The 24,710-nt window shown below is 36.3% G+C and overlaps 2 protein-coding genes across 3 annotated transcripts in view; both read left to right on the plus strand.

Annotated features, from left to right (window-relative positions):
• Nucleotides 1–9,124: 9,124 nt before the first annotated feature.
• Nucleotides 9,125–11,989, plus strand: LOC128217788 (E3 ubiquitin-protein ligase RING2-A-like). The gene is made up of 3 exons (XM_052925175.1): nucleotides 9,125–9,540; nucleotides 9,861–10,177; nucleotides 10,706–11,989. The coding sequence occupies exons 1-3, from the start codon at nucleotides 9,125–9,127 to the stop codon at nucleotides 10,969–10,971; spliced, it is 999 nt and encodes a 332-aa protein (XP_052781135.1). The 3' UTR covers nucleotides 10,972–11,989.
• A 4,150-nt stretch (nucleotides 11,990–16,139) lies between these two features.
• Nucleotides 16,140–24,710, plus strand: part of LOC128244528 (uncharacterized) — a 52,511-nt gene continuing 43,940 nt past the window's right edge. The window contains exons 1-3 of one of the 2 annotated variants that reach the window (XM_052962531.1): nucleotides 16,595–16,615; nucleotides 16,879–16,974; nucleotides 18,289–18,776. In XM_052962531.1, coding sequence (XP_052818491.1) covers nucleotides 18,528–18,776 — 249 coding nt within the window. In that variant the 5' untranslated portion in view covers nucleotides 16,595–16,615; nucleotides 16,879–16,974; nucleotides 18,289–18,527. Of the gene's footprint in view, nucleotides 16,616–16,878; nucleotides 16,975–18,288; nucleotides 18,777–24,710 lie in introns of both variants that reach the window. The other variant, XM_052962537.1, reaches the window with a different exon arrangement.

Genomic DNA, 24,710 nt, shown 5'->3' on the forward strand with positions numbered 1-24,710 from the left:
AGACAGTCAATGGTTTCTGAGACACTCTACGCACCGCTTGCTTCCCTTTGCAGCTCCTAATGTGCATGAAGGGGACGGGGTGGGTGCCGATGCATATACTTAAATTAACTTAAAGTTAAACAAATACACATATTAACGTTTTTCCCCGTCTAGAAGAATTGCTCTTCGGCAACCGCCGGGACTTTGACAGGCACGGTGCGACTGACACCCGTGATAAAAGACTTGGACTCGGATTCTATTTTTTTAATATGCCTGGTACACCTCCGACAATAGGGATTTTGACAAAATCCCCTGCTCAAGGTGGGCTCTGATGTAGACAACAAAATGTCAGCTTGTCTGATTTCATATCATTTTCGGTATTTGAACTCGTTCCTTTGAATCATCTGCCGATGATGAAAGCCCCCTCTAAACTCTAGTGAATCTATTTGCTTAGTGAGTGCTTACTTTTCCGCCATCCCTTTTCTTCGAAAAACATTGACTAGCACTAAACCTATTTACTGGAGCTTACATGGAGCTTGAGTTTGACAGTGACTCGTGCTCAACACGAGCGCTTCTAATAGAACTTGATACACTGATATTGAATTACAAGCTATAGTGTAAAGTTCAAGTGTCATATTCATCTCATGGCCATCTATTCTCCTTGAATTTGTTGAAATCATTCACTTGTGATAATCCCTATCGTTTTAATCGAAGATATCCAGGATTAAAAATGGAAATCTTCTACAATAAATTTACGTCACCACCATTATTCGCAATCCTTATAACTTTAAAAAAGCATACATCCACACACATTCACTTTTATAATTATGATGGTTGGGGTACAAATTAAAGTCAATCAGTAAAATTACAACAGTATACATGTGAAGCACGGAACAATGTGATCATAAATGTATTCATCTCAATTAACGAGTTGTGTAGGTATTAAATTTCAATTGATTACCTTGATATGTTCAGTTGTTCACATCTAATTATTAACCGACCAAACAACTCAAAGTGCTCATGCTCATTAATGCCTAACTGTCTCCCCGTGCTCATATGCAATTAATTGAACATGCAAATGGTATTTATTCAAAATGATTGAATAAATTCAATCAGAGAAGTACATGTTTACATAATAATTTATGTGGCTTCACTGCATTCCTTGTTTACTATAGATATAACATTCAATGAAAATAAGTCTTTTTAATCACATTCATTAAATAACTACCTTAATATGTCGGGTTGTCATATAAGATGCCTTATGGACGCTACTGAAAAGGCTATACAGGAGTTAGTCGAGGTAATAGTTATAATAAATCTTTTATTTCCAATGATATAGTATAAAATTCGCATCGTATCACAGTGCTTGCTGGATGCAATTCTATGAAAACATGTGGTTAAGCTATATACAAGCGTATTAAAGTTTTTGGTATTTTTGTGTATGTGTATTTTTTGCTTAATTTTCCATTTCTTTTCTATTTTAGTGTGACTGCAGCGCGAATATGCCCCTTATCGCGTCGCTGGAGGATGCAGTATTTCAGTTTTGGGTCGAATCGGTAAGTTAACCTCCTGTTTCGTTAATACTGTAAAAAAGTTCGCGCATTACGTTCAGCCAAGCTTACCTTACCTTTTGAAATAATATACTGGAAACTTGAGCGCCAATATCTGAACTCGCAGTAGTAAAAATAAATAATGTCATGTCTTATGGTTACAGAACACGGCGTTCCTAGAGGAAAGCTTACAGACAGACGGAGAGGAGGACGCCTGGTTCTGGGATAACTCATGTCTTCGACTGAGGTAAATAATGACATATGTCACAGCAGTTATACTCGTAGTTTAAGTCATGTCAAACACTTTTCTTTTCCTGTCACCTCGGAAGATACAAGTACTCCGCATATGTCGCCTCATAATTTAGCCTCGTAAATGATTATATTTTTCATTTGCTTTTTCAGCTACTACTAACTGTCGCGTCGTTTCTGCCAGTTTATTACTGCTTATTATATAAGCGTATCACTTCCACTTAAGTTCTTTTTTCATTGCCCATACAAGGTTATAACATCAACATACGTATATTTCAGATCATCACCCAGTCCACTAGAGGCCAGGAGAGAAGCTGTTGCTGAGACGAGAAGCCGATCGTGTTGGTCTGGGCGATTGAGAAGACGCAGGAATCGGATGTCAGACCTCGCCACTGGTACTGGTGCTTTACCCTCCAACCATTATAGTGACGGGGAAAGTCTCAACACTTCCGGAATCTCCATCCGCCTGTGTGACGAGAGCTTGTTTTCCGCGGGATTCGAAGCTGGGGACGAATCGGAGCACGAAACAAGTGACGATAATGTGTCGGACGTGGTGATTTGTGATAAAACAGAGACAATGAAAAACAACGTTGGTGTCCAGGAAACAAAAAGAGATCAAGCCATTGGAAATTTAATGACCAGCTCTGTGTTCAGTTCTGTATGTTCGTGGTTTCGACCTCCCCGTCATCTCAGACAGTTTTTTTCGGTGCTCATTTTGAATTTGTTATTGATGTTGTTGTATTAGCTATTGATATGTATAAGCATATTACATGTATACGAGTAAAGGTATGAATAAATGAAAATGCATAAGAAATCGTTGCTTATTTCCTCACATTGACAACTAGTTTATACTGTATAAACTTTAAAACTTTTCCTAAATTCGTATCATGAAGTGTTGTATTTAATAACAACATATTTAAAATCAGATATCTACGTTTTAGATTTGCTTTATTGGCAAACCAACTATAAACAAAAATATCGGCCAATAATAATCTGAAAGATAATCATGTAAAATAGATCAATTTGACAGGTGCCCTTAAAGGGACTATAGACACCAGATGGTCCCTAAATTGGCAAATACATTATTTCCTAAAAACAAGCCTAGATTTGTCAATACGACCTAGTATGAGGCTGATAATACATCACTTTACGTACATGATTAAAATAATATTTTGTCGCTGTATCAGCTGAGTTTACCCGTTCAAAACTAGCGCATAATGAGTTCCCAGTTTATATTGTATCATCTGGTGTCTTCCCAAATTAAATAGTATCATCTGGTGTCAAGTCCCTTTAAGTTTCAGAGTTAATAGTTTCAGAGTTTATCGGCGAATCGGCATGTTTGCCTTTGGCCATTTACAAACTATCTACTATGGCAAAGACACAAGAAGTATAATGATAAAGCTAAAATGTAATGAAAATCACATATTTATTTACAAAAGTAATAATCTATTTTTATATCAGAAAATATTACCAATAGAAGCAGCTAAACAATGGCGAAGCAACAAATAGCCCTTGCAGGCCTGGGCCTACAACTATTTTGAAAAATGATTAATTTGAATAACCCAAAAATGCAACATAAAAAATAGCTACTCAAACACTTTGAACTACTCTCAAAAGTTTTTTGTTTTATTTTTACGGGAACAAGTTTGATGTTTATTTAAACTATATGCATGGTGTATTGCTAAGTTTTATTGTAATCATTATTGAGTGTGTGTAATGTGCATATAAAAGTCCCCAAACTCACAAAGAAACATATCGAGCCTACAAGTTTTAAGGCCCTAGCTACGCCACTGAGCTTAACTTTTATCTTTTCCTGTCTTAATGCATTACATAGTACTATTTATGTACTTAGCTAAGTTTTGTTAAAGTAAATCAAAATATTTCAATGTAGCCATATTTGGCAATTTAAATTTAATACAATATTTATTTCTTAGTCTATTCGTTAACTTTTTCGTGTCTGCCAGTTTATTACTGCTACCCCCAGATCACCGTCCAGCCAATGAGAAGCCAGGAGAGAAGCCGGTGATGGGAAGCCGATCGTGCTGGTCTGGGCGATGAAAAAGACGCAGGTGGTGCTGGCGCTTCGCCCTCCCACCATTAAAGTGACGGGGAAAGTCTCAACACTTCCGGAAGTTCCATGTGCAGCGCCATCCACCCGTGCGACGAGAGTTGTTGTTCCAAGGGACACGAAGCCAGTGACGAATCGAAGCACAAAAATAGTGACGATAAAGTGTCTATGGTGTCCAGAAACTGTTTCTTCTTCTTCATTTAGTTTCTTGTTTCGAGGCACACAGACACGCACACACGAACGCAGGCGAGCGTGCGTACATGTACGCGTGCACGCACGCACACATACACACACAATCATTTTTGTTATTTTTATTACTATGTGTCGTTACAAATTAAGTTTAATGAAGTATTGAATTTTCTTGAATTACTACGAGATATACTGGCAGCGTTAATGTGAAGATTCCTAACATTGTAAACCGTCCATTTACATCCGAGTTGTTTTCAATGGAAACATTGCTTTCCAATATGTATTTGTTAACAAACCCCCAAATTTTCTGCATGCTATTGTAAAATAGGTTTTATTTGATATTTCAACAAGTTCTAAGCATAGGTCAATTGGTAAAGATAGACGATTGGAATTTCGGATCAGACTATACATTGCTCGAGTGGCCTGAGACGCTATTTGTTTTTACAGCTAGCAAATGAACCAGTTATGCTTTACTAGATCCCATTTTTTTATATTCCTTTACTACTTCGAGTGTGTGTTGTTTTTTTTAATTTGGAGTTCTAAAACTGTTGTCGGCCTTCACCAAAAACAACTGTATTTGATTGTGTAATTTTGACCATACATTTTGGACAAAAATACGAGTGAAAAACATTTTTAAAAAAAATGAAAAAAAGCAGAGAAAGAATGGTCTTGGCGGCACCATAATAACCCTTGTAAGGACTTTAAGTATGAATATTAGGAATTGTTTGATTATCATGACTTTATATTGTTAAACATGTTCTGAATTAGTTTCAGACATTTTTTATTTATATTTTTAGTTTCTGCCGCAGCCCGACTTCCACGCTGTTTTAAAGGCTTGTTTCAAGTCTATTAATGCACAAAATATTTTTTTTAATACTCAATAATTATACTAATTAATTCAATATATACATGTTGTCCATAGTTGTATAGCTTCTCCTAATCGGGCTTGACTACAACAATAAGGTTATTAGATTCAACGTAATTAGCAAGGCGGTTCTTCAATAAGTAAGTAAACGATTTAACTAAGTAGGCGAAAATTAAATGAAAGTATGTAATTAATATGCTCTCAATATTAGATAATTGGCATTAATTAAAGTGTGACAAAAGTAATTGTCCTATCATTAGTAATTGTTTCTAAGTTTGTCACGAAGTCTCATTGATGGCATTTTCTCACGTATCTCAGCTCGACACACGCCACTGGGTACATACATTGTACTTCTGAACAAAACATGAAACTGACCACCGTCAATGGTTACTTTGATTTGCAGTCTTAAGGCCGTGTAATATCACAAGTAAGACAAATACTTATCTAAACATAAACAAACGGCATCTTACAAAACAAACAGGATGTTAAAGTAAACACCAGTTGATAGCAAATCAGTGGTCCCAGTGAGAACAGATTGGAAGATAACGTCCATCGTTAGACCTCGAAAAGTTAAATCTATAGAAGGCACACCCAAGTGGCGGACGGGCAGAAGATGAACGGCCAGATGGAAACCCCGAGAAGGCGCCTTGTGCGGGCCACGGAGACGGCCATCAACCACTATATGCAGGTTAGAAAATGTTCCACGTTGGTGATAAAATAGAACACGTCTTTGAGAACAAAATGCTGTTTGACAAAAGTAAATACAAGTTCAATTATTTGAATCTGAATATTCAATGTCACTGTGTAAACAAATTTGGATATTTAATCCTGTTAATTAACTGAAAAAAATATTCACTAACTTTAAGAAGAGAGATCATGATGATGATGATGGTGATGATGATTTTCGGTTTCAGGAGAACATGGAGCAGCACCTGCCGCTGATATCCCGGCTGGAGGAGATCTCCTACAACCTCTGGACAGAATCCGTAAGTGTATTAATTTCTAGTTCATATATTACATTTTAAATTCAGATTATCGGAAACTTTCACTATTCATGCAACAAATGCAGCAATCACGGAGATTATTAATCTAATATAACCTTAAACGATTTTGTGTGTACTCAATTGCTTTTGCAAAGCTGATAAAAAAAGTCGGAAAAGCTCACCACATAACATGCTCGACGGAGCAGCCGTTGAATTGCGATGAAAAATGTCCCGAAACTTAACAACATCCACCACAAATATGGTCAATATGAACGCGTCACCATTTGAATACGCACATCACAATTTAACGGATGTACCGTCGATGCTTGAGGTGTGTGTTGACCAGGAATGATGTAGAATGACTGTGTTTATATACTAACAATACATTCGGTATGCCGAAAAGAAACGTTGTTCACAATTGAATCTTCTACAACACTTGAACTCAATGTGCTGTCCTTTTTTTTTTACAGAACACGGCGTTTCTGGCAGAGAGCATACCGACGGATGGAGAAGAGGACGCCTGGTTCTGGGATGACTCCTGTCTGCAACCGAGGTAATAAATGTTTACGTAATGATAACCACAATTTCAATGTAAACGGCTAAATCCATTGACCAACATTTGTTTTATAAGACTCCACTTTGATTTGACTATCATTATAAATACTAAACAAATATATAATATACGGCTTTTAAAAACACATGTGAAACCAAATGCAGTTACTTATGTCAGTCGCTTGAAAATAATCAATTTATTTTTCTGAAAAGAAAACAAAACTTTCTTAACAAACTGAAGCATAGTAATTTATAAATAAAAAACCTTGTTCAAAGAATATAATATATTAAGGTGCCTATATTTTCAGTTCGCTAACGGAGGTGTGTGAACCTAGCCTGCCTCGATACGCTGAATATCTGAGCTTCCTTCATTCCCCATGTGCGAGTTGCGACAAGACTTCCGAAAGCTTATTCGCGACAACTCCCACTTGTCTTCCCAGTTGGCATTCTCAAACACAGAGAAATCTCACGTTCATTTCGGAAAGCTCTCTCGACAGCTCCGTCCGTTTGTGCAGCGACAGCTGGTGTTCCCATGGTTACTACGGAAGCTGCGAGTCGCTTGACACTACAGACATGTCCGTGACTCTTGATAGCGCAGCAGACAGCACAGGTGAGACAGACGACAGCTACACGGCAGACGACCCGGCTACTCGGGAATCTGACGAATGTGAGCTGTCAGATGTATCATTTGAGCGTTTGTTATTTTCCAATAACCATGATGCAAGAGAAGATAAAGAGGACGAGATAGGAAGTGAACGACTGAAAAGTTCCGACGACGAGTGGGTGATTCTTGACGATGAGATAGAAAATAATGATTGGCTAATTGTGTCAACGTCGGAATTTAAGAGTGGACCTATTGAATTTCACAGAAACCTGGATAAACGTGTTAGTGAACATATGACTGTAGGCAGCAGTGCTGGTGAAACTGTATTAGAATGTGCTAAATGTTCAATGGATTTATCTGACTGGTCAATACTCTCCATGCGTGTAACTGAACGCCCAATTACAATCACTGGAATTAGAACTTCAAGTAGTGACGCCAAATGTGCTATTGTGAACTGTACTACTGAGAACACTTTAAACTCGTCCAATTGTTGTGTACGTGATCTTACATGTTGTTCTTTTAGAAAGATGTTCCCTGACTTTCGACAGAGCTCAAGGTTTAGTGACAACACAGTTTTTCTGTGATGTGAGGAGCTTATGTAAACAAACAAATGTGCTATTATATGTTAAACAATCTCCCATGACAAGGCCATAATGCAATAAATTATGAAAACCTAAGTGTGTGCTATATTTGTAAGACTAAGATTTTGGTATAATGTTCTAGCAGACAATCATCCTGCACTGACTTATATAATTCACAAATGTGTTAAAATCTCGACGTGTGTGTACAATTCTTCTTAATACATAAATACACAGTTCAAAGAGACAAAATTGTATACCTATAAACATTGTTTCAATATAAAATGGAGAACATTTCTGTGGTAAGCATTGTTGGATTATTGTCCGTCAACAGTAAAAACAATGTTTACACTTGGTGTAAATTCAGTTGTATCAATATTCTATAAAGCTTATTGTTACACGTAAAGGGCGTTCTTTATTCTAACCAGTTAACCGTTTACATGTATTTATTTTGTTTATATTTACAAAATAAAGAAAAAACTAACCGGTGGCCGCTTGGATACTTAATATTAAACATTCTGATAGTGTATTTGAAACTTGGTTCTAAACTTAAAAAGTTCATGTTTTATGCCACTATTTGGGCATACACGAGTGAACCATTTGGACCTAGGGTTTGGACCCGTCAGTTATCCGCTGGTACCCGTTTACCTTGACGGATATACTTTTCACGCCGCAGAATAAAGAAGAGAACAGAATAGAACAGATATTTCATTCAGACGTGTACAATGTACATTGTCAGGATATACATACATTGATTCATATATTGTGTCAACGTGTATACACAACAAGAAATGGTGAATATAAATATGCTGTTTCATATCATTTAAAAAAAAACCCCATACTATTTGTAACAACAATTGGAGGTTGAACATTTATCTTTCAACACTCATTTAAAATATTTCTAATACCAATATTAATTGCTAGTTTAATTCATTCCTGTCATTTGATTTCAATAGTTGTAGAATTTTGAACACAGAATGGTTTATGTAGTTACGTTTCAGATATTTCTAACATCAGCATAACATGGACATTTACAAAACAATGAAATTCATGTTCAATTAGTAACAGCCTATGTGACCGATGGGATTCAGCTAGCAAGGGCTTTATAAATAAAACAGTTTTAGATTCTCAGAAACGATTTACACTACATAGCTTCAAATATTTACCTAGTTGGACGAGATATAGAAAGGCCTGGGGGTGCATGGGGGAAGGTGTAGCTAGGGGTCGTCGGTGGGATTCTTGAAAGCGCGGTCATACCGTTGAACCCCCCGTTCATAATGATCCATAGCGATAGACTACATTAAAATATGACATATGCTGAAAAGGACGCGATGAAATACTCCTAAATGGAAATAAGTTAGTACCAATGTACGTACTTCATCGGATTGATCATGACTGATTCCACGAATTATAATCGATTTATGGGGTAAACGTGTGACCCAAAACTGTTGGCTGCTGCATAACGATAACGATTTAAAGTTTCGCAAAAGTAAAATTCAAAACAAAGATGGCGAATGAGGCGCCTCACGCACCGACTCAAACATGGGAATTAAGCTTGTACGAGCTTCATCGTACCCCGCAAGAAGCCATTACCGATAATACTGAAATAGCAGTCTCACCCCGTAGTTTGCACAGCGAATTAATGTGTCCAATATGTCTAGATATGCTGAAAAACACGATGACAACAAAGGAATGTTTACACAGATTTTGCCAGGAATGCATCATCACAGCATTACGTAGCGGGAACAAAGAATGCCCTACGTGTAGGAAGAAATTGGTTTCAAAGCGGTCATTAAGACCTGACCCAAACTTCGATGCGCTAATTTCCAAGATTTACCCAAGCAGAGATGAATACGAAGCTCACCAGGAAAGGGTACTGGCAAAATTGAACAGACACCACAGCACAGCAGCTTTAACACAGAGGTAACATGATTATGCTATAAAATATACTGAAAAATATTATAAAGTTATCAGATATTGTAAACTACCTGCACAAGGAGAACTGTTTTAATATGTAGCTGTCGAGTGAGGTATTGATCCGTCGCTCTATTTTACATCTACAATTATCCAGTCTATTATTGTAGGATACTGGTAAAGTCAATTGCTACATCATACATTAGTCTTTCTGTAAGTAATACATTTTACAATTATATTTTTTTATATATCAGACAATGCAACCACATTATGTTAATTGATGTTAACGTCCATATATTTATCAATCATTTATATATTTGTCGTTTTAGCATAGAAGAAGGGTTACGGCAGCAGGCTTTAAATCGAGCACAGAGAGTTAGAAAACAGATCTCCGATCCGGATGGTCTGGTACGGGCAGCAGACACTGGTTCCTGTACTTCCAATGACAACACTCCCAGGAAAAAGTTAAAGCAGTTCTCAGATGACTCGAGCACTGAGAACTCCCTCCTTGAGGCTCCTGAACCCAGCCAGCCAGAGCAAGCGCAACCATTGAGTGAGATAGAGCTGGTGTTCAAACCTCATCCGAAAGATTGCGGTGACAAGCAGGAGGAAGCAAGATACATCAAAACAACAGCTAATGCAACAGGTAAAGGAGTGTATACTCTATTTTTTTCAATAATATTGTTAACCTAAACTCAAAAATTAATGAATTCAAATTTCTTTTAGTGCTTCATATACTTTAGGTTGTTATTTAAGTAAATAGTAATATTCAAAGGCTCTAGAAATTGTGTAAAATTCATAATAATTTTCACATTTATACAAAAAAAGATCAAAATGACTACATAAACTACATTCAGAACTTAGAAAGACATCATTTTACATCAAAAGCTCAGCTGGTGAACCCTTTTTTATCAAATTTTGTAACTTTTTATATACGTGACGCAATCTGCGAGAACCAGGCCACAACATTTCTTCATCATGCTTATTGTTTAAGCTTGATATAAGTTGAATATTTATTGTCTCTTTGTTAATTAACAGTAAAAATAAAGCTACTGTCACGCTTAAAAATTAAACTTCCTGTGTAAGTTCATTAAAAGAACTCATTATATGATATATATTATGTCCATATACTTTGCTGTTGCTACAAGTTAAAAAACCCAAAACTATTCTACAGTGGAGCACCTTTCCAAGTACCTTGCCATCCGGCTGTCTATTGAGGTGCAGAGTGAGCTTGACCCTTCATCTGCGGACGACAAGAGGTATGCCATCTATATCGCAGCTAGTGGAGACAACTACATCTTGCTTCCTGGGAACATAACCCTTGAACAGGTCAATGATAAGTACTGGAAAGTGAATAAACCCCTGGAAATGTTTTACTCCCTGTGCAAGAAGTCACCAGACAATGCAGCATCTTCCCCTAATAAGAAAATTGAGAAATAGAGTCGAAAAGCAGTATTATGAATATTTGTGACTTCAGATTGTTTGAATGATCTAATGACGAATGTGTGCTTTGAAATAAACACTTTGCTGGTTTTGAATAAAGCATAACATCAGTAAATGTGACTGGCAGTGATTAATTGCTAAAAAGTACCTCAGAAACTGAGAATATAAAAATAACTGTGAATGTACTGGAATAAATGTAAACAGTTGCGTATTTCATTTGCTTATATTGATGTGCATGTCAAAATAAAAATACATATACAAAATGCAAGTTGTCAGAAATGTAAAATATAAAATAAAGTATAAGTGTTCTGTATAAAACATGCATACTTTAATATTAAAGTCCATGTACCATTGTAGAGAGAACGTGATACCAGCATTTTATGAGGCAGTATGTATTGAACATGTTAACAGCATAAGGCAGTCTGGGTTATAGATGTTACCAACTTAAGGCAGTCGGGGTTGATCATGATAAAAGTTGTCAGCAGTATTGAATATGTTACAACATTGTGCAGTCCAGGTTGACCATGTTTAAATCAAAAAGTAGTCTGGGTTGAACATGTTACCAGCATAAGGCAGTCCACATTGAACATGTTACAAGTTGAGGGCAGTCTGTGTTGAACATGTCACAAGCTAAAGGCAATCTGTGTTGAACATGTCACAAGCTAAAGGCAATCTGTGTTGAACATGTCACAAGCTAAAGGCAGTCTGTGTTGAACATGTTGCAAGCTAAAGGCAATCTGTGTTGAACATGTCACAAGCTAAAGGCAATCTGTGTTGAACATGTCACAAGCGTAAGGCAGTCTGTGTTGAACATGTCACAAGCGTAAGGCAGTCTGTGTTGAACGTGTCACAAGCGTAAGGCAGTCTGTGTTGAACATGTTGCAAGCGTAAGGCAGTCTGTGTTGAACATGTTATTGCAAAGATTTTGTATTTATAATGAGAATGAAATGTTCTCAAGCTGTTTTAATATCAGTCTTTGTGCTTTTATTTAATGTTTATGATAAAAATCCAACTGAACTTAATACAATAAATGTTTCTGCATTTACATGTCCTTTTGCATTTTAAACCCTGACAAACAATTATGGGAGGCATATAAAAGTTAGTGAAAAACGATTATCTGACTTTTTGTCAGGCGTAAGCGGTGAAATCAGTCGGAAATATGTTGGAAAATATATGCTCATTTAGCTTTTAGAATGTTATATATCTGACTTGAATCAAAGATTCATGTATCTTGTTATTCAATGCTTTAACAAGTACTGATACTGCATATGGACGTGCATGTATATTATAGTCTTACCATTGCTGGTATAAGGGAGGCCATTTCATCTGAAAATCCTAACATTTAAAAATATTTTTATTTTGTATTAATCACATGCAGATGAAGAGCTCAGAGTACTACGAAAGTTGGTACCTTTCACTATATGTTTACTCAAAACGTTGAAGGAAGGTTAAATTTTCCCAATTGGACATGGATGTCCCCACAACCATGTGGTCTTCACATGCAATGCTGATTCGGAAGTAAATCATGACAAGTCAGTAGAATGGAGTGTATGAATGAACATTTTGCACACACTACGTAATATAAGAAATCGAGAAAACAACTGAAAAGGTTCATAATTATTATTCTAAAAGTAGGCACAAAGAACATTCCTTAACGATCGTCTGCACATACTGCTTGATGACAGGTGATCCTCCAAATGGTGTATTACAGTTCGACAAACATTCTTTTTACTTTACACAATGCAAGAAAAATAAAATCAAAGGACGATAATTATCCTCAGAATGTACTCTACCATAGCTGATCGAAATTAGGAGCAAATCCTCCAAAAATGTATGTGAATGATTTAAAATATCATTGACGAAGTCGGTATATTGTCTTTCCAAACAATGACATGTGTTTTGAATATTCTATCGTACACTATTAAGCGTAGGTACCATTCCACTCTCACAATAAAAAAATGCATTATGTTGTAACATGGGATAAAAACTGTGTTGTTCATAGTTCTTGAAATTAACTTAAAATATGCAAACTATCATTGTTTAGTTTTAATCAAGCAGAAAACTCATAACAAACATGAGCTGACGACATTGTCACATGCCTGGTAAGCACCAGATTATACCGATACGATGATATTTGTCTTTCAAATTGCAATACAATTTATGGCTGGTAATCGCTTTAAACAATTGTCGTGCCATAGTTACGCATACTTTTCATAGCTGAGCTCCGTGTGTGTTGCCAATGAGCAAAATTAATTCTAGATGTTTAACATGGAGCACCTATGGCTTTTAGCTCTGCTGAGCATGAAGTGCTCATGTTGAGCTGTTGTGGTTAGTCGCTATCTGTCGTGAAAAAACACACGAACATTCATCCATATCGTTCCCGGTCGTGATGAAACTTCGTCAATGCAATCCATGGTAAAGTTCGAGAATAGGTCATATGGGATGAAAAAAGTTGGTCACACACTGTTTAGACTGAAAGCGCACAATTTTAAGTTGATGCAATATATATATATATATATATATATATATATATATATATATATATATATATATATATATATATATATATATATATATGATTTGCTCCTAGTATATATATATTATTTAACGCATTATCGCGTTTATCTTATTTGACATGATTAAAACAGAAAAGAACACGTTTTGTATACAGATGAAAATATATTTGGGCGCTTTTTAACTGGGGTATTTGTAGCCACGTAGCGTTTAATTAAACAATCATCTTTAAAGGCTTATATTTTTTGTAAGTGCACGAGTCATGTTTTGTTTTTGTGTTGATCATTAAAGTCAAGTGAGATAATCATGCTAATGAATTAAAAATGAATCAACCTAAATTGTTCACCGTAAAGGCAACATTTTTTTACCCATCTTAATGAAACTTTATGAAAATATTTTGTTGTTGTCTTTTTTAAATGAAATTTGTTTATTCTTCATGTAAAGGGTTGGTCATTACAACAAATGTACAAAAGAAGTAATACAAACATCTATGGTACTCAGGCGAGCGATGTAATAACGCTTTATGGTCCTCTTGTTTTCTTTTACATGGTTTACACTACATGTTCATTATTCGAATGCTTTTGGAAATTCGAGCTGCAGACGTGTTTTAATACGGAAATAACGTCATTATAAACGTGTTGTTCACTTGTCTTCCACCGGAACCGTAAATGGCGACGCATTGTATCGGCCTCTGAATCGTTTACACCGGCAAGCGCCGTGTTTAGACTGATTAATGACCAAATGGTGGAAGGAATGTGTTGTCATCAGGATTTGTTGGGAATTGATACTAATAACTTTTTGCCTTACAATCGATAGCAGTTAACTGTTGATGAGGTGCGTACACATTCGTCTTTGGAAAATTTAGTACAGTCGGAAATTTTCTTTCCATTGTTTTACTTTTATTCTTCAAGGGGGCTATCTCTTTTTTAATTCAAAATCACGGTAAAGAATCAAGTGCTATAATTGCAGCAATAGTAAGGTGCAATGTTAAAATACGAGAATAAAAGGATAGTGTCGATACGCCAGAAGTACGTTGAAGTTCCTCCACGATATAGGGGTGGCCGTCAGCTCTCCGACTCCCTAATGGCGGCGCTTAAAGCCTTCCAGGAGAACAGACAACTAAGGAACATGGCAGTGAGACGTATCTCCAATAGCATCCGTTATAGTCAGGTAAAAAGTTCATGTGTTATGGCACATAAGTAATTCGAACATGTACGTAAAGCATTAAAGCATTCTTAAACAGCCGTTCTGGTGGATCCGTGGTCTAGTGGTGACACACTGGACTATCAACCCAGATGTCACAGGTTGAAGTTCGTTCCTCCTTCTCATCACTAATCTGAATATTCCTCGTTTTCTGGGAGGGACGTTAAACAGGGGTCCCGTGGGACAGTGATTTACACTGGCTCACGTTAAAAACAGTCTATCTCTAGCCAGGGTTATATTCTGTCTGTGCACTATGCCCCACAACCTAACCAAGATTGACACCCTCCCCGTCATGAGTGTATACAATGGCCACGATAAACCTAATATGTTTTTATATCTCAGAAAACTCAAATTTACGTAAATTTAAACCTGTTTTAATTAACACTCATGGTGCTACTTTACGATTAACAGTCATTTAACTACTTTACGATTAACAGTCATTTAACTACTTTACGATTAACAGTCATTTAACTACTTTACGATTAACAGTCATTGTACTACTTTACGATTAACAGTCATTTAACTACTTTACGATTAACAGTCATTGTACTACTTTACGATTAACAGTCATTTAACTACTTTACGATTAACAGTCATTGTACTACTTTACGATTAACAGTCATTTAACTACTTTACGATTAACAGTCATTGTACTACTTTACGATTAACAGTCATTTAACTACTTTACGATTAACAGTCATTGAACTATTTTACGATTAACAGTCATTGTACTACTTTACGATTAACAGTCATTTAACTACTTTACGATTAACAGTCATTGTACTACTTTACGATTAACAGTCATTTAACTACTTTACGATTAACAGTCATTGTACTACTTTACGATTAACAGTCGTTTAACTACTTTACGATTAACAGTCATTGTACTACTTTACGATTAACAGTCGTTTAACTACTTTACGATTAACAGTCATTTAACTACTTTACGATTAACAGTCATTGTACTACTTTACGATTAACAGTCATTTATCTACTTTACGATTAACAGTCATTGTACTACTTTAAGATGCGTCAGATGTACTGGATCAAATACAATGTTAGACAAAGTGAGCGTTCAGTATCTCTAATTTTTGTTCTATAACATCATCAGACTATGAACGTGCGTTTCTGGTTAGTATCATGTATTGCCACAAGCCATTATTTTTCTTGCATAAAGATGTCCCATACAATCCGAACGCAGTATTAAGAGCTTACTTCTGTTCAATAGTAGATTAACATTTTTTACCTTAATTTGCATTTTCATTAAGTCTACAATTCGCTCAATTCGATCAATCTTTTCAGATGAAAGCATTATGAAAGGAAACCGTGTTTAAGTCTATTTCGTAAATACGGCATGTCAATTATAAGAATATTAAAGTAACATTTTCCTCAAAACATTAATATCTGGTCCATTCAGTTAGGAAAAAATATACAGGTACACACGGAACTGTTTCTAATTTCTTATCACTTGGAGGTTTCGAGTAGTACAGAACATATCGAAAACATTATAATGTGTGTGTGAAACAAAAGGATACATATATCTATATATAATTATATACCAAACTGATCACAGAAATAAATCTTATTTATTTCATTTGTTGAAGCTGCTTTCGTCGAAAAAGGCGAATTTCCTTTTTCTCATCCAGATACAACAAACATACATTACGCCATCAACACACTGTATTTTTATATAATAATAAATTCATCTTTGGAAATAAAAAAAATACATGAGGGGAGACAATAACAAGTGCGACGTTAGAATTTAGTTAGTGCTTTCTTCACCCCGAGCTAATACGAAATGACGGCGACTTGGGTCTCCAAGATGCGCGAGCTGCATGAGCGGCAGCGGGAGCTCCATGAAGTTCTTCTTAGCGAGGCGGAAGGCACGGAGGAAGAAGCGATGGACGCTGCCGGATACCACCGGGTAGCCCTGACATACTAGCATGTTTCAGAAAGATCACTTTAAAGACATTATATTTCTTTCCTTTTAAGTGCTGTACGGATCACTTGGTCAGTGCCATGACTTTTGGTGACATAATAAAATAGAACATTACAAAGTGGTCTTTCAACAAATATTTTTATTTGTAAGCACTAAATTCTTCTTCATTATAGTTGTATTTGTAGCATAACTGAAAACGTTCTTACAAGCAGTATAGCACAGATAAAATTGAATTTTAATATTTTCAGATCCGGCGTTTCTCGGACCTGCTCCGCGGTGGTGGCGGAGGTCTCGGGGCCGTGTCCAAGTGGAAGGCGAAAATGGCCACCGCCAGGCACCATCAGGTCAAATTACGAGTATATCTCAGTTCAATATGTATCTCTTATGCAGAACACATCCTGTAGACACAATCATTTAATAATTTTCATAGAAAGGCGTTTTTACAATAATTGACAGTAATATAAAAGACCGCATACCAAGAAGAAATCCAAAAGAGATGGCATTAACGGAAAGCAGTGCGCAACATGGCGTTGAGATTTTACACAACAATGATTTTATTGATATGATTCGATTTAAATTTTACTTTCATAAAAGTTTATAATGTGTAGGATCTGTGCACCAGTCTGTTGATTATTGTATGGATTGACATTCACCACCATACTCATTATCAATATTTGAAACATATTTCATTGATTCAAAATATGACTGTTAACCTCTTTTATCCTTACATGAAATATTGAATATCCCCTCCTGCAGATATTTTAATGAAATATGTTTAATTTCCAGCAGAGATTTTAAAAATATTTAATGATTTAATTTTTTTTTAATAGACCATCGCTTCTCTTAGGCGCTCTCACTCCCACTTGTAAGTTCATTTTAAGTGGTCAGAAATACCCGAGAGGTATTACGAAGACTTATACTGGGGTGTCCATATACAAAAGCATTGAACATTTTAAGTCTTCGTAGGTTATATTCACTGTTTGACACTAATTAAATAATTCAAAAGGGAGGTTTTGTGTAAATTAAACGGAACTTTACCCTGCTTTAATTACATCCTTGCATTAATGCGTTCATATGTACAAAAGGTATAGAAATAGATACTGGATAAATAAAGAACAGTCCGCACTATTTGATTTTAAAAGTATAACAAACACCTGAAATGAGCGACACTCTTCAATATATGTCCCCGTAATGAAGGACGATGTAATGATAAAAAAGGAAGAATATGGATCTTAGTTTTCTTCTTTTCTTGTTATTCAATGCTTTAGTAAATATTACTTAAATAAATATTTTGATGAAATCGCTAAATTAGTGTCATGTAAAAGTTATATATTAGTATAACCAAACTTCAGTGTGATTTACGACTTACTGTTTAATTGGCGGAAAAAATGAGAGCGATATAAAAAGTGCCACAGTTCAATTGTAAAAAAATTGGGGGACAATACTTATTCAAAAGATCACGGTCTATTGTGGACGGTGTTTGTGCATAGAGGACAGTAGATTCGACAGTTTATTATACAATCTGCACATATTTCACGCGATTAGAGGCATCATATAACCACAAAGCATAGCACGATTAATGTAGTTTGTGGAATTGTTGATATTTACGGAATTAATTCACAAACAACCAGACATGGATTTACCTCTGATTGTTATAGAAGAAGAAACTGCCAAAGAAGACATAAAATTGGACCGTGCGTATTGGAATTGGCATGCGGTAGAAGAGAAACATCCAACGCCCCGACTGGACTTTTCTCATAGTCACAGAACATTAGGTCCCAGAGGATCTTTTGATTCGACGGTTTCCCCTAGCAGCAGTGAAAGGCATCATTTAGATACAGAAATTAAAAACACATATACAGCTCCAGGCAAAAGGTTAAGCCTTGATGTTGGTTTAATGAGGCCGTCCAAACGGGAACCATTTAGACACAGGATTTCAAAGGCACTATCCCACCCACACATCGGAAACGACGACTTAACAAGGCGTTTTTCAAACGATGCGGGTGAAAGTCGGAGACGGCTGGAAAGTTTACGCCAGAAGGGCGGCTGGATGTCCCGGAGGCTGTCCAGTATACAACATGAACTGGATCACAGCGCCGTTTTTATTGGTCTTCTTGGTGGCACCAGACCGACTTCCTCTAGAAAAGTAATAAGATCTTAATTTGATGGTAGCGGGTGGAACTTTTTTAATACAAAACACGACATTATCACAACCACAACCACCACCGTCCACCACCACCACCAGCAGCACCATCATCATCTTCATCATCATCATCATCAGCATCATCATCATCATCATGAAATATTGTTTAATACAATAAATTTGCAGTTTTAAAAGTAAAATAATTAATGAATAAATAGGTTTGGACAATAAATCTGTAAATGAATTTCGAAACATCAAATAGCAACCACAAAAAAACCCCATATCAATCACTTGATCATAAAATAAAATATGATCATCCATAATTTAAATCTGACAAACTACTCCCAGTTTTACAAATTAAGTATTGATAAACATTGAAAATCTTTTTAACGACTTTTCATTTGAAACCACTGTATATTTTTTTCTTTTATATTCATGCACAGAAATAGATACCATAAAATACACAGATTTATCAATGTGAGAACTTAAATCATAAGCTCGACCAGACCGAGCTAATCGTATTCTATATCACAATAATTAGAACCAACAACAGCAACCTTATACAAAAAAACACAAACAAACAACTTAACAATATGTATAGAAATACTTAATTTTTACGGTAAACATAATACAGAAGGGTATTTGATCACATCTTCATTTCCATTTTTTCTTTTTCATACATCATCTATGTAGATCTATTTGCAATAACAGCACGTATAGCTTATAAACATTTATTTTGCATACACAGGTCATGAAATTCCGAATCTTACCCCTATACAAACTTACTGAAGCCATGTATATGTTGTAAGCTAACAAACTGAGAAAAAGCCGAAATGTCTAAATGTTCTCAATATGTTATGTGAGTGAAGTTAGCAGCACAGCAGCAGAGCAGCAAGCTGCTAGCAGCAACAGCAGCTAGCTGCTGTGCTGCTGGCAGCTAGCTGCTGCGTTTTTACTATGAATATAATAATATATATTTACTATAATACAATAGTATATAATTGTTTTTTTTTATTTCAGCTGTTTATAGGAATACAAATAGGAGTAAGAAAAAAAAGATTTTACTGATTTAGCTTATTTGGTAAAATTTTGATTACGGCAGGTTTTTTTTCATGAGCGGCCCACCAATGCAAACATTTGGTTGAGAAAGGCCATAAAAAATAACAATGTTAATGAGGATATCATTGATTCGGCGTTACTTTTGGCTTTGTGAACTAGTGCATGTTAAGAAAGTATGCTCATATATTGACATTTATAGTTAACTAGCACATTCAAAAGGCAATGCCTGTTTTGCATTTAAAATAACCAAAACCAAACCAACTAGACATCTCTTATTTCTAATCAGGGATATGCATTGGTCTCCGAGTCACAACAATGATTCCATATTTCATTTTAATTTTAGCAGGGACCGACTACTCCCAAATTTGACATATACAGGAAAAGACCCTTTGTAATGGAAACACTTAGAGAATTAACTAGGATCTTTGTACTTCTTCTATTAAATAATATTGGTACATTATATCAATAGCCGGACGTGACAATTAAACGTAAAAGGGGAATTAATAAAGAACCAACTTTTAACATCTTAATTTGACTTGAGTCATTTGAACGATAAAACTTTGTCTGCACTTAAACAGCGACTCGCAATTATGTCAGCTAATACCACAAGCTGGTCAAATGCACGTGCGCTAAGACAGTGTGGCTCGGGCTCGGTGAAGCTGCACTACTCAACCGGATGTACGGATAATATCCCCCCGGATGATTGCCCCCCCAGACATTAGCCCCTAGGACCATAGTCCTCCCGGAAGATAGCCCCCCCCCCCCCCGTCTTAGTGAAAAAACGGACGATATCCACCCCCCAATATTAAAATGCATATTATAACCAGTTTATTTAAGGAAATTTGTATGATATTCTCAAAGCTCAATGACTCGAAATTGTGAGGACTATTTTTACAAGTCAAAATCGAACTTGTAACACTAATTCCCACAACATTGGTCACCCTTCATTGTACCCTTCAACACTACAATTCTGTTAGATGGTAATAGGGACATTTGCAAATGCACTGTTTGAACTGTAACTATAGGTTTTGTTCGCTGAACACTTGATTCACAAGTCTGTATAGAGAACCAGAAAAGGACCACTAAATGGCATTTTTGTTTTTGTTTTATGAGTTTTATGAATATGCATATTTAAAAGAGTGTATATATGTAAAGTCATTTATATATATATGCGGGGGGGGGGGGGCTATTGTCTGGGGGGCTATTGTCTGGGAGGGCTATCATCCGGGGGGATATGGTCCTAGGGGCTAATGTCTGGGGGGCAATCATCCGGGGGGGATATCATCCTACACTCACTAAACCGGGGTGCGCGGTCGCATACGAGGAGGAATCTTGCACCGTGTGACTTTGTATCTGCAAATGTCCTTCTTGAAAAAAGATCCTTTCTTGTTTAATTAAATAAGTACCCTACTGATTTAATTTATTCTTGTTTAACCCTATTATAATTTTTAAACTTTTTCATGAAAACATATTAACTATATAATTGATAGGCAAAAATCATTAAATGCTTGAGACACAGTAATATTTCTTATCATCACAGTACAAAGTAAAATAATACCAACCATATTTACGAATAGCAATTCAAAAAGTCACACTATACAGAACCGATGAATAAACGCAAACACACTTACATGCACGCACGCACGCGCGCGCACAAGCACACACCCATAAGCATATACACGAACATATTAATACAAAGTCATAACGAAAGTTATCTTAACGGCCTTGTGCTGCTTAGCAGTTCTCCGATCTGGGAATCCAGCCGTGCAGTTATAAAGGTTTTATTATAGAATTGGACTTTTCATCTTTTGTTGTTGTTGCTTTCAAACGATAATAACAGTATTAATACAATGCCTTTGAATAAGAACAAGAGTGATGTTATATATAGTAGCCCACCAATATATTTTAACAAAGGATGCTTCACAATTTGGATATAACAATGGTGATCATGCATTTAAAATGGGTTTAAATATAAATGCTATATCACAGTTTAAAAGCTTATCAGTCATATTTATTTTGGTTTATTCAATTAATTCATTTATAGCTGTGTATATTGTTTATATGTATTAGTAGGATAATCTACTCGAAAAGTGTCAACCTAAAAGGCCCGGAGCCAATTAACAAATACACAGGAAATGGCCCCTACTGTGACACCAGTGTAATATTGAGAAGATGCACGGCAGTGGATTATCATGGCAAATATTCCTTAAACTAGGCAGAAGTCAATACAATGAACACTCAAGGTCAACATAATTGTATTTTTTTCGGAACTATACGGGACAATATTGTGCGGGTGTTCTTTAAATTGACTTTGACACAATTAACTGTTTAACTTCTCTGACGGAGTTATTAAAAATAAATATTTAAAATATCAAAATCAAGTTCCATTTCTAGAAATACATATTTGATATTAAAAAGTAATTACGAGATAATCGCCAAATTATAACCAATCAAGCTTAGTTACTTATGAAAATCCCTTAAACAATAAAGGTGTTAATCATAAGACTTATTTCCCTCTCATTGTCCTCTCGAATGTCTTAAACGATTGAGCAGAATAACGTATATCTTTTTCGATAAAATGGCCGAGGAGCTCCGAATGTCTCTTGGCTATATTGGACTAACTTTAACGGATTGAAGATGTTACACTGCGGAAAATGGTTTAATATACGGGAATATACTGAAACCCGTACATCCAATTTGTACGGTAAGTGTACGGGATGTTGAGTATACGGGTGTGTTCGGATTCGTATATTCATAAAACTCGCACATCTTGAGTATACGGGATTCGATGTATGGGCGTGCACTAACCCGTACATCCGTGTTGTAACAAAAAACAATGAATTCTGTAGCCAATTTAGGTCTTTGAGGGTTTAATTTGATTGCACATATTATATGAAAGTCATTTATACCATTGACCATTGACTTAAACATATCACTGTTTCTTAAAAAAACAGGATGGTTGTCAGTAAAAAATACCTTTTTAGAAAATTTAATGCTTTAATTGGTTTCGATAGCTTTTGATGAAATTTAAAAGAGGTCTAAATTATAAAAATAAATAATTCGGACAATACTGAGTTGATTGACTAACGAGAGTATGAGATTACACTATTCCCGTACACGATGAATATACGGGCTTGTACAAGTCCCGCATTATATGGATGTTCGGAAATAAACCAGTTCCCGTGCACACTGAGTGTACGGAATAGTAACAATTCCTGTACATTACGGGTATACGGTAAATGTACCCTTTCCCGTACACACATGTTATAAAGGTTTTGAATTTTGTTATAAAGTCAGGTAATTTGGTGTTATATTTGACAGCATACATGATATGAACAACATTTAAATCATACACTGGTATACATTGTTCCGTGTTACGCAGGGAAACCGCAATGTGTTAGTAAGGGTCCCGTTGTGTAGGAAATGTTATGCTTTTGGTGGGTTTTAACAACCTTTGATGAAATTAAAGCGACATGTTTATAATAATAAATAATAAAAATCGACAATGCTGGTAGGGTTGATGTACGACTGGTACTAACAAAATTTTGATGAATGTACGGTACCATACATCTCCGTATATCTTGAGCGGATGGACATGTATGGTCTCCGTACATGTCGAGTGTACGGGAATTTATGCTCTTCCGTACACGTTGAGCGTACGGGTTTATACCATTCCTGTACACGAAAAATATACGGGCGTGTACATTTCCCGTATATTACGGATGTACGGACATATACAAGTTCCAAAAGTTACAATTCCCGTACCCTATGGATATACGGAAATGCACTCTTTCCCGTACGCCCATGTTATAAAAAAGTTTTGAATTTTGTAATCAAGTAAGGTGGGTGGGTGATTGGGTATGTGGGTGGGTGGGTGGGTGGGTGCTTTTCTGATTGGCTGGGTGGGTGGGTTGAGTGAGTGAGGAGTGAGTGAGTGAGTGAGTGAGTGAGTGAGTGAGTGAGTGAGTGAGTGAGTGAGTGAGTGAGTGAGTGAGTGAGTGAGTGAGTGAGTGAGTGAGTGAGTGAGTGAGTGAGTGAGTGAGTGAGTGAGTGAGTGAGTGAGTGAGTGAGTGAGTGAGTGAGTGAGTGAGTGAGTGAGTGAGTGAGTGAGTGAGTGAGTGAGTGAGTGAGTGAGTGAGTGAGTGAGTGAGTGAGTGAGTGAGTGAGTGAGTGAGTGAGTGAGTGAGTGAGTGAGTGAGTGAGTGAGTGAGTGAGTGAGTGAGTGAGTGAGTGAGTGAGTGAGTGAGTGAGTGAGTGAGTGAGTGAGTGAGTGAGAGAGTGAGTGAGTGAGTGAGTGAGTGAGTGAGTGAGTGAGTGAGTGAGTGAGTGAGTGAGTGAGTGAGTGAGTGAGTGAGTGAGTGAGTGAGTGAGTGAGTGAGTGAGTGAGTGAGTGAGTGAGTGAGTGAGTGAGTGAGTGAGTGAGTGAGTGAGTGAGTGAGTGAGTGAGTGAGTGAGTGAGTGAGTGAGTGAGTGAGTGAGTGAGTGAGTGAGTGAGTGAGTGAGTGAGTGAGTGAGTGAGTGAGTGAGTGAGTGAGTGAGTGAGTGAGTGAGTGAGTGAGTGAGTGAGTGAGTGAGTGAGTGAGTGAGTGAGTGAGTGAGTGAGTGAGTGAATTGATGTATGAGTGAATTGATGTATGAGTGAATTGATGTATGAGTAAATTGATGTATGAATTGATGTATGAGTGAATTAATGTATGAGTGAATAAATGTATGAATGAACAAATAATATATTCAAACAAAATTATATAAATTGTAACACCTGCTTTGATGAATGCTGATAAAATACAATCATATCTAAGATTACAGACCGATTGCTAATTAAAAACAGATTATTATAGTTTTCTAATTGGATGTTATTATTTTTAAGAAGCCAGATTT

The sequence above is a fragment of the Mya arenaria genome, chromosome 2, assembly GCF_026914265.1.
Source record: "Mya arenaria isolate MELC-2E11 chromosome 2, ASM2691426v1".
NCBI classification, from domain to species: Eukaryota; Metazoa; Mollusca; class Bivalvia; order Myida; family Myidae; genus Mya; species Mya arenaria.

Excerpts from the sequence above, each read along its gene's own strand:
- LOC128217788 (XM_052925175.1), top strand. The coding sequence starts at position 9,125 with ATGGCGAATGAGGCGCCTCACGCACCGACTCAAACATGGGAATTAAGC. Across the intron at positions 9,541-9,860 it reads ACAGCAGCTTTAACACAGAG|CATAGAAGAAGGGTTACGGC; the intron begins GTAACATGATTA and ends TTGTCGTTTTAG. Across the intron at positions 10,178-10,705 it reads AACAACAGCTAATGCAACAG|TGGAGCACCTTTCCAAGTAC; the intron begins GTAAAGGAGTGT and ends ACTATTCTACAG.